General features: G+C 50.2%; 1 protein-coding gene across 1 annotated transcript in view; it reads right to left on the bottom strand.

The window, feature by feature from the left end:
• Positions 1-2,620, bottom strand: part of MYZAP (myocardial zonula adherens protein) — an 85,832-nt gene extending 83,212 nt beyond the window's left edge. The window contains exon 1 of the mRNA XM_028100156.2: positions 2,532-2,620. Within this exon, the coding sequence (XP_027955957.1) occupies positions 2,532-2,597 (66 nt within the window). The 5' untranslated portion in view covers positions 2,598-2,620. The remainder of the gene's footprint in view (positions 1-2,531) is intronic.
• Positions 2,621-14,303: the final 11,683 nt, after the last annotated feature.

Raw genomic sequence — 14,303 nt, 5'->3', positions numbered from 1 at the left:
ACCAGTTTTTTTTTTCCTTTGAGAGATGATTTCAGATAAGGAAGTATAAATGGTAGGTGGCAGCCATGGGACGGGGGATAACCGGTGACAGTCTGGTCTGGCTACACCACCCTGGGTGGCTGACTCAGAAAACTCCCTGCTCAGTGTCAGCTGTCACCACCATGTCTAGCTGGCTTGAATATCTGGACCAACACAGCCTGGTTCTCCCGCAGTCCCTAATTTGGTAAGCTCTTTGGATAAAGCAGAAACACTATGTTGATAGCTAGCATGTTCTCGTCCAAGACCACCACCTGTCCAACGTCGAAGAGGAAAGACAGGATGACAGAGTTTATTGACAAACTACTTTCGACTTCAGGAACACTTTTCATGATTACTTGGTCTACAATTTTATTTTCAAGACATCCCATTCTTGTTTTTCTAAAAAAAAATGTTTGCAAATTCAATATGCCATTATGATACAGTATATGCCGAGACTTACATTAAAATGAGTAATAGTTTCTCCTTTCGGTAATCCAATGTCGATCGCCCCACAAACTCCTATTCACCCTACAAGACTAAACTCAAATGTCCTCTGAAGAGGGACATCTTCCTCGGTTGCTTTGGGAAGAACCCTTCCTTTTAGCTTCACCCAACTTTGTTAACACTGTACCCCACTATAACAACCCTCACTTTGTACGATGGTAGTCTGTGACAAGGGCTGCCTCCATGGGTAGAGTGGACCCCAATGCCTAGCCCTGTATCCTCCAGAAGGATATCTACAAATGTTGTTTAAAAAAATAAATAAATCAACGGATCACATCTTCCCACCATGCCCCCCACACATATACACATAGACAGGACCTGGGGCATTTGCAGATCATGAGCGGAGGAAATCATAAAGGGAACCCTAGAACCTTTAGATATCTTCTTTCCTGACCAAGTGTGCCAGTACCCATGTGCTCAGAACAGCCCTACGTGGTCTGACTCAGGTCCCTGACCCTGACCCCTCCAGCTCAAAGTATTTTGGTTGTCTTATTCAAAAGACAAAGCCTCTCAACAGTCTGTCTGTCCACTGTGCTACTTACAACTAAAGAAATACCTGAAAGTAAACATTTGAGAAAAACAATCTTCAGAAAGGTTCTTCAGTGTGCTAGTCACATCTGCACCCACCCACTCTAGCTGCCCATCTCTGGAGGGGCACTTGACATTTTCATGCAATCTGGTTCCATGTATGACTCTGTCCAGGCTCAGGCCTGGCTTTTCAGTGACTTCATTCTTTCTCAATCACAGCTGTGTTCCAACTGTGCAGGATTTCCATAGAAAAAAAGGCAAATGCCTGTCTTGGAGTAAGGCTTGGAAACCCACTTGCACCTGATGGGGATCTTGCTTTGCAAAGCTAATAACTGGACAACCAGGGTTCTGTCAACCCTACAGGTCTGGTGTACGTGCATGCACACGCAGACACACACACCCGCACCCACCCCACCCCCCTCAGAATCCATCACTTGGCCCACACCCAAGAGTAACACAATGCCTTTCTTGTAGAGCTAAAGAAAGCACAGAAGGTGACCGCCAGTCACTTGTTTGAGGTATGGAAACGCAAATAGGCATGTGTACAAGACTAGAAGTCCGGAGTGCCAAAGGGGGTCCTGACTTGGACTTACGCATCTGTTTAGCTAAAACTTGGGAAACATGATTAGAGAAGTCTCAACCACAGAAAAGAGGCACCAAGTGGTAGATTCCATGAATACTATGAGGAATGGATGGACTAAACAGCCACAAGGCCAGCTCCTGGCGGTGCACTCTGAGGCGCTGATCTTGGAAGAGATACAGAACACGACAGATGCAACCTACATGTGCCGAGCATCCTTCACAGCACATCTGGAGAGGGGAGGAAAAATGCAACCAAGGTGACAGAGAAACAGAGCGCTTCTAAAGGGCAGCCTCCCTGGAGATGGTGCCCAGGGCTCCCAGGGCTCCCCTTGCTACCACTGTGCTGGTATTTAAATCCGAATGAAGAAAGTGATTTGCAGAAACCCAAGTCCCATACTACTGGGCTCCTGGGGAACCAGCTGTTGATCTCTCCTGTAAGGTGAAGCCTACACCTTGGCTAAGCTCACTCCAGAATAGGTGTTATTCTATCACCAGTGGGGACAAGTGACCTTTTCTTTTAACCGCTGAAAAGAGGCAAGTTGGGGTGTTAAAGACATTCATTCTCTTTGAGTCTCAGGTAGGGACACTGCAGGAATCTTTTCCCCTTGCTTTTTAAACTCGTGCCACCAATAAACGTGGCCGGCCAGAGGGGGCAGGAAGGAAAGGAAAATTCTGGGAATTCCAGAAAGTCCCCTAAGCCCTACGAGCCGGGGTCTGGACGTCGAGAGAAGGATCACGGCCGGGGCTGGGACAGTACGGTACAGTTGAGTCCGGGGGCGGGGGGAGGTTGAGGCCGGGGGACCGGGTCCCGCGCGTCCCCAAAGCCAGACCCCGCTACGGCCAGGCGGCCGGGACGGGGAAGCAGGACGGCGGCGGCGCCCGCCCCCCCGGCTACTCACCCTCCTGCTGGGCGCCCTGGCGCCGCCGCCCGAGAGCAGAGTGACGGTGGACGTGGAGCGCAGCATCCCGCAGCTGCAGCCGGCGGCTGGCCGCCCTGCTCCCCGCCGAATAAGCGCGCGGCTCCCGCCCTGCGCGGGGGCGGTGCGGGCCGGTGGGGCTGCGACTGCGGCGAGGTGGGCGCCGAGGGGGCGGCGCGGGCGGGTAGGCTCCGGGGCGGTGGCGGGGCGGGAGCGGGCGCGGGGCGGGCACGGAGCGGCGGGGCGGGGCCGGGGGCGGGGCCGCAGCGCGCTCGCCCGACCCGTCCGGCCACATTTTCTCCCCAGAGCGCAGACCCGGCCCAGGTGTCGCGCCGTCTCCTGCCCGCGGCGCAGCGCCCGCTCAGGGTGCCTCGCGGGGCGGGAGGGAGCCCTGGACGCCCGGGCTCTCTCTGCTGCCTGCGGTGTCAGGGTCCACCGGCCTGTTCAGCCTCACGGTTCTCAGCGGCCCACCGCCAACCCGCCTGCCCCCCAGGAGGCTTCCCTCCCCATCACTGGAACCCTCAGCCCCTGTCATTCATTATTTGAGTGCCTACCCTGTGTCCCTCCCAGCAGCCAACACAGTCTGCTGGCGCTGTCTGTCCTCATGATGTTTGCAATCCGGTCGGGATACCTAGAGGTGACAGGTGCCCGTGTTTTGGTAGAAAAGGAGATACCAACGGGAGCACGCAACAGGGACTCCGAGGGGAGGCGATGACTAAGCTAACACCTGAAATAGAAGCGGGAGCAAGCCAGGCGTAGAGTGTTGATCACAACTGCTCATATTTATTCAGTGATTACTGCGGGTCCAGCTGCCAAGCACTTTGCATGCATTACCTCATTTAATCCTCGCAACCACCCTTTGAGGCAGGCACTATTATTATCCTGTATCCCCATTTTGCAGATGAGGACACTGACCCACCCAGAGATTGAGTAACCCAGCAGAGCCCCATCAGCTGGCAGGGGCACAGCTAGGCTGGACCCCACAGTCTGACCCCAGTGCCGTCCTTGTCCGCTCTGCTGCACCCCTCCCCCAGCAGAGGGAGGGGCAAGTTACAGACCAAAAGAACTGGCATGTGCAAAGACGGGCGGGAGGCAAGAGAAGGTGTGGCATATTTTTTAGGTACTAAAACTATCATAATGTGAGCGGGCACTGGTAGGGGCAAATAGAGAAGCAGCAGAAGGATGCTGAGCCAGATCGTGAAGAGCCTGGTGTACTTAGCTAAAAGGTTTGGCCTTTATCCTAAAGATAAAGTGTCTTTCAGCAGGAAAAGACAATCTCTCTCTACTCACTCTTCAAAGCCCAGGTCCAACACTGCTCTCCATCAAGCTGTCCAGGACCCTCTTGCCCTGAACACTCACACTCATGAACCTCGCAGCTCTTTGGGATCTTGTCTTCTGTTAGAGTCATCTGTGTGCATGTGCGTGTGCATGCGCACGCACGTGTGTCCCCTTCCCTAGTGGTGAGCCTCTGGAGGGCGAGGGCTTTGCCTTGCCTTGCCCTTCTCTGAATCCCCAGTGTAGCACCAACATGAAAGATGCTCAAAAACTATTGCTGCACAGAATTACGAATGTTCCTGTGGGACTCAGTCATTCTGTAGATGAGGAAACTGAGCCCAGAGTTTCTAAGTGACTGTCCCAAAGTCACCTCGCCTGTTGTCATCACCACCACCACTGTGCCTGCATTCTACGTGCTTTGTATGCATTTTCTCAACCAATTCTCACCATGACCCCCCAAAATGGATACTGCTATTGTCCCTATTTTGCAAATGAGGTGCAGGGACATTAGGTTAATTGGTGAATAGACTGGAACTAGACCTGTAGTGTTCTAACACCAGGTCCACTGCCTTTGTACCGCCCTCCCATCCCTCCACCCCCCACGAGAGGTCTCTCTGTACCCCACTTCCATGTAGCCCACTCTTCTTCAGAGAGTTTTGTAAAACTAAAAGCTGGGTCTGCCTTTCAATAACTAGTGATGATGGTCAAAATGTGGCTGTTGAAAGCCAACATGGGTTAGAAATATCTGCATGGTTATCTCAGTAGAAAGAAGCTAATGATTATTGTTTTTTTGTGATGTTGTCCTGGGGAGAAAGGAAATGGGCTGCCATTCAGACAGAGTCAAAATAGCCTGGCATCGTCCATGTTTATTTATATTATGGCAACCACCCAAGTGACCACCCAAGATGGAGTCAGCATTTGAAAGGAAGTGTGGTCCATGGATTAATTTTCCCTCTGTCTACCCAAGTCTTTTTCATATTGTTAATATAATACTTTGCACGCCGTATTATAGTTTATTACAAAAGCAGCAGACGGCACAGCAGCTTGTGAGCTCTTTGTTGTAACTGGATCGTGTTTACATCTCTGCCTAGAGCAGCCACCGGCATGTTCCAAAGGCACGCTAAATGTTGAATGGATGAAGAAATGGTGTTAAAGAGCAATATTGCAACTCACTCAAGGTCAAGCAAAACAGAAACCAAGATCCTTGCCAACCCAGCTTCTAGGGTGGGCTAGGGTCTCCAGGCAGTTCGCCAGCTGAAGCAGCCAGTGGCCCAGGATTATCCCAGCTGGGAAAGTTCCCCACACTGGCTGTCACTAAGGGCTGTGATTGGACAGATGCCACAGGCCCTCCCTACCAGGCCGACATGTATGGAGCTGCAAGAAAGAGGAGAGTGGGGAGGCCCCAGGACGTGGGAAAGGAGGACAGAAAGTGGGAAGGCACTCTGGGATTGAGAAATATATGGAAAGTGGATCTAAAATGGAAGGAAGAAGTCAAAAACGAAGTCATAGTCACGAGTTTCTGTGAACAGTTCTGGGAGGAGAAGATGGAAAGATTGACTGCTTTCTAAAGGGGAATCAAAGGTGAGCACCTCTGCTCCAGCCAGACGTCCTCCAGAGCCTACAGAACTGAAGGATTGGATGAGGCAGATGGGAGAGGGATGGGGGTAGGGCTCTGGGGTGGAAGGTCACCCTGCTCCCTTTCAACCTTGCTTCGGTCGACTCTGGGCCCAGCATGAGCTCTGGCGACCAAGGACCACGGCTGTTCCAGCTGAAGGGAACAGAAGCTATGACAGGACTGCCTTATTTGCCATCCCTCCCATCACAGTAGTGCTCACACATTCCTGAATTTCCCTGCTGAAGCACAGGTCTATAGAAAATTCCAGATGTCTGTATAGACACTCTTTCTTCTCTTGAAATCAATCACTGAACTGAACCTCCTTCTTTCACCCTACTTCTAGAACTCTTTCCTATCTTCCCTGCTTTCAGAATCGTCCTTGTTGCTCTCTGCTGAACCCTCCCCAAACTCTCTATTGCCATCTTGAGTTGAGGGGCTGATGAGGGGACCCACTTCTCCAGCAAAGTCCCGAGCCGCAGAGACTGTCGTTATTTCCTGGCAGAGACGATGAGAAGTTGAATCGCTGGACAAGGACACAGGGTAGGTGAGCCCAAGCCAAGCCAGGCTTGCTGACACTTTGTGCGCTCTTCGCTCAAGCTTCCCTTATCTGCCATTCAGCCCCAACAGTCCTGCTCTGACTGCCAAACAGAGACTAGACTTTCACAATAAAAGACAGACACAGTTCCAACCCAAGCACGAAAGTATTGAATTATAGAGCCCCTTTGGGTGAAGCAGAACAAGAAACACCCCATATTCACGGGGCGTAGAAGAAGAGGGCAGGCTCTAGAGATAAGCAGAATGAGAGGAACCCAACACCCTGGCCAAGTCACCCAGATGCACACCATTTAGAAACCTGTCTAGACACGGGTATGGTATTGATGCGAGACAAAGAGGCTCTGCACGAGGGCCACCAGCAGCAGTGGAAGGGAAAGGAGGGGAGGAATTCAAACGACAGAAAATAAACAGAACTGAGTGACCAAGCACAAGCTGGAGGATTTTTGTGAATGGTAGGTCACCCTAGTGAGCAGTCGGCCAATACTGTATAGATCGTGAAGGAAGGGGAATCAGTTAAGAACAAGTGATTCCTTTCTCAGCCCTGGGGCTTGGCTGTGCATTAAACACAATTGGCTGTGCCACTCCAAAGGGGCAAATCTAAAAACAGGTGTCCTTCTGACTTTTCCAAGTAGCTAAATGGGCTTGTAGTAGAAAAGTTGCAGGTGCAAAGGCGGAAATCTTATGTATTTATTTTTTCAGGAAGACATCCTGGTGACTGTCTTTAAGAGGAAGCAGGCTCCACCCAATGTCAAAAAAAAGTCCTCACAGAAGGGAAGGAGTAAGTCCGATGAGAAATGTTAAAGGAATTAGGGGCCTTCCTGAGCAGGGTGGCACAAGGAACATCCCCCTTTGTAAGCGTGCTTCCTTCCATGAGTAATTTAGATTTGCCCGAAAGCTTCTGGATTGGTGACTTCTCAGTAAATCCCATTGGACTGATCAAAATATGAGTGATACCTGTATTTGCATCTATATCAAAAGTGAAATAGCTCATTTATAATGGGAAGCGGGTTTGTTTTTTTTTTTTTTTTTGCTTTTAAAAAAATAAAAAAGCCTTGAGATGTTTATAAATGTGTATTCGTGTAGAATATCGGATCCATCTGTTTAGTCTATGACTACTATCTCTCCCAGAAACTGACTCTGAGCCAAGGATCCATACGATTACTAAGGAGGTGCTCCGAGGGGAAACCAGGAGGGGAGTGGAGACACAGGAGGAGGAAGAAGCAAGCAAGAGCACCACTTCAGGGAAAGTTCCAGATCCAGCCTGATTCCATGGACAGCTCTGGAGTATAAAGTGCACCTCAGAGTTGTGCTTTAAGACAAAAGGGTGTTTGTACTCCTCCACCAGCCAGTCATTCCCTGGTCGGGGGTGGAAGGGGGGGGTGGGTAGGGGAGGTAGATGACCCCCAAGCACTCTGGTGCTCTGTAGGGGCAAGAACCTCCTTGTCCCCAGGAAATCCTCTGAAGGTCACAGGTACAAACTATTAGCATCAAAACACATGTTAAACAGCTGGGAAAGAGACACACAGAGCTGGTAAACGAGGGTCATGGAGATTGAGGTGGGCACCAAGTGTGTCCATGACATCTATGTATGGTGTCGATACAGAATCTGGATGTACATAGATACCAGTGAGTATGGAATATGGCACGGCTCAGAGTAAAGCTCTCTGGTACAGCAGTAACCACAAACCACTGTGTGGCCTAGAGAGTCTGGTACAAATCAGTGTGAATACAGACAGTCTGAAAGATTCAGAGGGAGGAACACTCAATCTACTGAGGGGAGAGGCAGGATCCAAAAAACCAAGAGGCTGGAGAATCTGACAAGAGGGAATGTGATAGGAATAAATCTACGGTCCTCACCTTGGGTCCAGAGCCAACAACGGCATCAGTAACGGATAGAGGAGACCCGGCTCAGCAGCGTCATGTACTAAAGATACCTGTGGAACTCAGTTTGGCCAGTAACTCCACAGAAGCCAACCCTTCTATGACCCAGAACATCTCATCTAATTTCACGGTGCTTTCAGAGGAAGGCAGGGTCTGGGCCAGAGAAGCAAGAGGCCCTGCTGTGTGGTGCAAGCCCACCACGCCTAGAGTGTGGCCTTTGATTCTGGGTGCCACAATTTAAAGAACGTGGACCACCCAAATGATTTCAGAACATGACACAGATGGTCTATGAACTTGGCATCAAATAATGGGAGATGCAAGCGACGAAACTGGGAATGTTGTCTCTAGAGAAGGAAAAACCTGGAGATGTGTTAGGTGCCATCAATTCTGTCCCTGTGATGGAGTAGTTAGACGTGTTCTGTGTGACCCAAAGTGTAGAATGGGGCCCAGTACGTAAAAGCTACAGGGAGGTGGGGCTCAATGGAATCTAAGGGATGCTCCAAGAGCCAGAGCTAGCTGAGGAGAGGGAATCGAGGGCAGGACTTGGGGGAGCAAGGGAGCGATGGGCAGGGCCCACTCCAGAGGTAGGCGGGACATTCCCTGTCACTGGAATGTGGCTCCATGAACCGTCCCCAGGCCCACTCTGCACTGAAGCCACGAGTGGACTTTCTAATAATACCTTTCTGGGATGACAACCAGAAATGCATATTCTAATAAGCTTCCCAAAATATTCCCAGCATTTGTATAGGACCAGCGTCTGGGACCACTGATGGATACATCTCATCAAGGATGCCTAGAGGGAGCCCAGGTATCAGGTGGGGAAGGAGGCACAGAGAAGATGCATGTATTCCCTTCAAATCCTAGACATCTGTGGCCCTGGAACTGTGGGATTCTAAGTTTTACATCAGAGAAGTTAGTCTGAGAAACAATTTTTTTAAAATTTTTAATTGTGAAATTCTTTTTTTAAATTTTTTATTGTTATGTTAATCACCATACATTACATCATTAGTTTTGGATGTAGGGTTCCATGATTCATTGTTTGTGCATAACACCCAGTGCTCCATGCAGAGCGTGCCCTCTTTAATACTCATCACCAGGCTGACCCATCCCCCCACCCCCCTCCCCTCTAGAACCCTCAGTTTGTTTCTCAGAGTCCATTGTCTCTCATGGTTCGTCTCCCCCTCCGACTTACTCCCATTCATTCTTCCCCTCCTGCTATCTTCTTCTTTTTCTTTTTTCTTAACATATGTTGCATTATTTGTTTCAGAAGTACAGATCTGTGATTCAACAGTCTTGCACAATTCACAGCACTCGCCATAGCACATACCCTCCCCAATGTCTATCACCCAGCCACCCCATCCCTCCCAACCCACACCACTCCAGCAACCCTCAGTTTGTTTCCTGAGATTAAGAATTCCTCATATCAGTGAGGTCATATGATACATGTCTTTCTCTGATTGACTTATTTCACTCAGCATAACACCCTCCAGTTCCATCCACGTCGTTGCAAATGGCAAGATCTCATTCCTTTTGATGGCTGCATAATATTCCATTGTGTATATATACCACACCTTCTTTATCCATTCATCTGTCGATGGACATCTTGGCTCTTTCCACAGTTTGGCTACTGTGGACATTGCTGCTATAAACATCGGGGTGCATGTACCCCTTCGGATCCCTACATTTGTATCTTTGTGGTAAATACCCAGTAGTGCAATTGCTGGATCGTATGGTAGCTCTATTTTCAACTGTTTGAGAAACCTCCATACTGTTTTCCAGAGTGGTTGCACCAGCTTGCATTCCCACCAACAGTGCAGGAGGGTTCCCCTTCGAGAAACACAATTTAATAGAGAACGCAGGCTTTGGAACCAAGCGAACCTGCGTTTACATTCAGGCTCTGCCACATATTAGCTGGGAGGTCCTGGACAAGTCATTTCTACTTCCCAAACCTCAGTCTTCTCACCTGTGAAATGGGAGCTCACCCTACCACCTCTTAGAGTCTTTGTGAGGCTTGAATGAGAGGATAGAATATAAACGAAGTGACTATAGCACATGAGGTCCCTTCTAAATAAAAGCACGTAGGCAGAGGTCCCCCCACTTGTGGTTTCTATGGCTTCCGTATTTGTCCTGACCACGGCCTTGGGGGAAGCTGGATGGCAGTCACCTTCAAGGGCATTTTGCACTCCTTTGGACGAGCCACTGTCACAGAACAAAGAGGACAAAGGGCGTACGTCCGGGCTCTAATTAGGTATGAAGTGTAGACTGACCTGAGGAGTGGTGGGCAGACTAATGCACTGGCTTCCCGGGGCAGCTCTGACAGGATCTGTGTTGACCTGAAGTCATGTTTCCTCTCTGGGGCCTCACACCTCCACACGATAACTGAGGGCCTTTGGATGGGATGTGCTCTCAGGCTGCTTTGTAGCTTTGACATTCCAAAGGCCTTGATAAACAGAATGATTCCCCAGCATCTCTGGGTTGTGATTCACTCAGGTTATAAACCGCCATTTTCTCTACGTCATAAACAGTTTATAATAGGTGAGGCCTCTGTGGGCCGGGGCGGCCCTGCAGGCTAGGTTCTGGAGAAAACTAGGCACAGGTCCTTCTCTGGACATTCAGTTCAAACCGCAGGAGTAGCTGCCGGCGCAGTATGTCCTGCACGCCCCACGTCCTCCAGCCTGCCAGCCTTGGACTATTTTGACTTTCTGGAACACGTTCTGTACCTTTACCCCTCCATGCCTCCACGTGTCTTGGGTTCCCTGGGACCCACGCTCTGAGGCAGGCATGTGCGCAGGGCAGTTTCAGGGGTGCCCTGAGGAGACCTACCTGTCCTGGAGTGGGGGAAGCAGGGCTGGGAGAGGGAGGGTCGGTCTTGTGGTGCAGGCACACCAGAGGCTCTGGTTGGTCCCCTGGGGCGCCCTGGAGCCGGGAAGGCCCTTCAGAGCTGGGCCCAACTGAGGCCCTGCACCCACCCATTGATCAGTCCCCTGGGGAGGAGTCAAGCGCAATCCCAGGGAGCCTGTGGACGACTGAGAGGACCCTGAGAGGGAAGGAGGGAAGCAGAGGAGAAGAGCCGGGGGCAAGCTGAGGCTGTCTGAGAGCTACGTCCTGCTGCAGATGCTGTCAGTGCCTTGGCCCCTCATCAGGACGTTATTCCCACAAAGATCGCTGAAAACGCTATTTCCACCGTGTTTGTTATCTCCTCCAAACAACAGTCTCAGCGAATAAGAAGACAGACATATCATAAATGCCAGGCATTTCCTCCTGCCCCAGTTTAGATTTGAGGACAATGCATTTATGACTGTTGCATCACACGGGCCACCACATATACCTCTGAAAATAGGAAACAGCCTGATGAGAGGGGGCTCGGGGGGTGCTGGCTCGCCTGCATCCTGTCTCCCCCAGGGCCAGGCCTGGCCGGATACTCCACGAGAAGCCCACTTCCGTCCTCACCATCCCCTCCCTCAACAAAACCATCCAGAAGGAAAACACTTCCCCCCCATCTTGGGTGGAGAGAGACCTTTGTCCCGCCTAGATGAGGACAAAAGGGGAAATTACAACATGACTGGACACTTCCAACGTTCCAGTGTTCCTTCCACAGGTCCACACAGCCTCCCCAACATGGCTCTGTTCAACATGTTTATATTCAGATTATGGGTGTTTTCTGTTCTATCATTTTATTTCATTTTTCTGAAAACCCTACAGGGTACAAACAAATCTGAACTTGCCATGAGTTAAAACCCCTTAACTCTTTTTTTTTTAACATATATTGCATTATTTGTTTCAGAGGTACAGATCTGTGATTCACAGTCTTGCACAATTCACAGCGCTCACCATAGCACATACCCTCCCCAATGTCTATCACGCAGCCACCCCGTCCGTCCCACCCCCCACCACACCAGCAACCCTCAGTTTGTAGATAGCAGGAGGGGAAGAATGAAAGGGGGGAAACTGGAGGGGGAGACGAACCATGAGAGACGATGGACTCTGAAAAACAGAGGGTTCTAGAGGGGAGGGGGGTGGGGGGATGGGTTAGCCTGGTGATGGGTATTAAAGAGGGCACATTCTGTGTGGAGCACTGGATGTTATGCACAAACAATGAATCATGGAACTCTACAACCAAAACTAATGATGGAATGTATGGTGATTAACATAACAATAAAAAATTTAAAGAAAAAAAAAACCCTTAACTCATCACTATCTGTTATAAACACTTGAATAAAAGAAAGCCTCGAGGGGCGCCTGGGTGGCTCAGTCAGTTGGGCGTCTGCCTTCGGCTCAGGTTGTGATCCCAGGGTCCTGGGATCGAGTCCCACATCAGGCTCCCTGCTCAGTGGGGAACCTGCTCCTCCCTCTCCCTCTGCCCCTCCCCACTTCTCGTGCGTGCGCTCTCTCTCTCTCAAATAAATAAAATCCTAAAAAAAAAAAGACACACTGACCACATATGTGTGACTAAAAAGTTTACGTACACACACACGCGCCTGGTGCGTGCACACACACACAGCTCACACACACGGAGGGCCAGGCTGTGGGCAGGTCCAGTGTGAGAGTATGGTGACTGCACCAGAGGCAAGCAGTCCGATTCTCCAGCTTTCTCTGAGCAGCCCCAACGGCTGAGGGAAGAAAGAAGGTGGAAAGACAGTCAGTCACAACTAAGGATAGCTAATACTTGCTGAAAGCATCTAGGATCCAGGGACCATAGAAAGTTTTACCCACATTATCTCATGATATGTACATATACACATATATAATTATTCATCCCATCCTTCCCTATGAGGTAGGTGCTCTCATCAACCCCAGTGTACAGGTAAGGAAACTGAGTTCCAGGAAGAGGAAGTAACCTGCCTATGGTCTCACAGGCCATAACAAGGAAGGTGCGGGGACGAAGCCCAGGCAGCCTGCGCCTGAGCACATGCCCTTAGCCCTGGTGTGGTGGCCTTCCCGAAGGGTGAAGTCTGGAGGCGCAGGTGGAGGTCAAGGAGAGGGGGAGGGCAGCGCACTGGGAGGGCCCAGGTGCCTGTGGTCTCCATAAGGGTGAAGAGCTGGTTCTGTGAGCACGACAGGACAGCGGCATGCAGAGCTGCGGCGTAAACTAAGGAACTTGTGGTTACAACTCTGGCTTAGTCCTTGGAGACGGGACAATGTAAAGCTTGCCACGTTCCAAGGCATGGAGTCGGTGAGGCTGAACAGAGAGCATGGCGATTAGTCATGGGGCTTGGGCAGCGATGACAGGCTGCTCCTCATCCCGGATGGTGAAATGACCGAAGTTTTCCAAATCTCGAAATTCGATGCATTTTGGAGGGATGCACATGGCAGGGACATATTATCCCTGGGGGAAACTGTCACTTAGCAGCCGAATGTGGGGACCAAACCCCTGAGAACCAGGACTCGGAGGGAATCTGTTACCTTCACCAGAAGCCCCCGGACTTGCCATCATGAAGGGCAGGTTTCAGGGATGGCCTCTAAGAACAGCGCATTGGGAGAGATTTTGACTCTCCGATCACATCTTATGACTAATTCGTTTTCAACATTTTCATTAACCAGAGAGATTTACAGTTGCCAGTTAGAGCTTCCGACCAACGGAGACCACCAACCTTGCTGGCTGGGGTGCTAGAAGCCACGGGCCAGGAACCACGGATCTCATCAGCTGAGGTGGCAATACTTGGGAAGCTGTAGAATTTTTTTTCTGTCAAGCTTTCCAGAGTAGTGGAATGGCCTGCAGTTCCCCCTGAGAACATCTGCAGGCCCCTGAGGGAGGGGGCACAGGCCTATGTCAGCAACCTTGACCTTGCCTTGTCTCCTATGGTTCGGGCTGGTTTGTGACAGGCATGTGGAGGGTTGGGGCAGCTGTGGATTGGGCCAGGGCTCGGGACTCTGGAGGACAAGGTGCTGCTTAATTAATACTGAATGAAGCCTAAGGCATCAAGGTTGCATAAATACCTCTTCCCAACTTTTTAGGATAATGCCAAGTCTGTGTGATTTCGTGCCTTTCAGTAAAGGTCGAGAGTCTAAATTGTGATGTCCAAAATACAAAGCCAGCCAGTTTTGTAATTTTTAATTTTTCCAAGAGCCACATTTCAAAAAAGTAAAACAGATAAAATTAATGTTAATAATGTCTTTTAAGTCAATATATCTAAAATATCATTTCAACATTAATTAGTAATGTTACTATTTATAATAGCAAAATAGTAATGAGATATTGGATACATCAGGGGTACTGGGTGCTCAAAATCCGGTGTATGTTTTACAATCTCAGCACTTTTCAATTTAGACTAGCTACACTCCAAGGGCTCAACAGTCTCACGGGGCCACGGCTACCCGGCACCGGGATGCCTTCCTCGGACCCTGGACGGTGCTGCCCCTGCCCCTGCCGTGGAAGTCCTGCTTGTGCCAACCCCAGGAAAGCCCTCCTCTGAAGGTGCCCTCAAGGA

The sequence above is a fragment of the Eumetopias jubatus genome, unplaced genomic scaffold, assembly GCF_037043125.1.
Source record: "Eumetopias jubatus isolate StellerSeaLion01/CBP00866 unplaced genomic scaffold, mEumJub1_p1.0 scaffold_7, whole genome shotgun sequence".
NCBI lineage: Eukaryota > Metazoa > Chordata > Mammalia > Carnivora > Otariidae > Eumetopias > Eumetopias jubatus.
The sequence above is the reverse complement of the archived record's forward strand: the minus strand, read 5'-3'. Positions and strand labels throughout refer to the sequence as shown.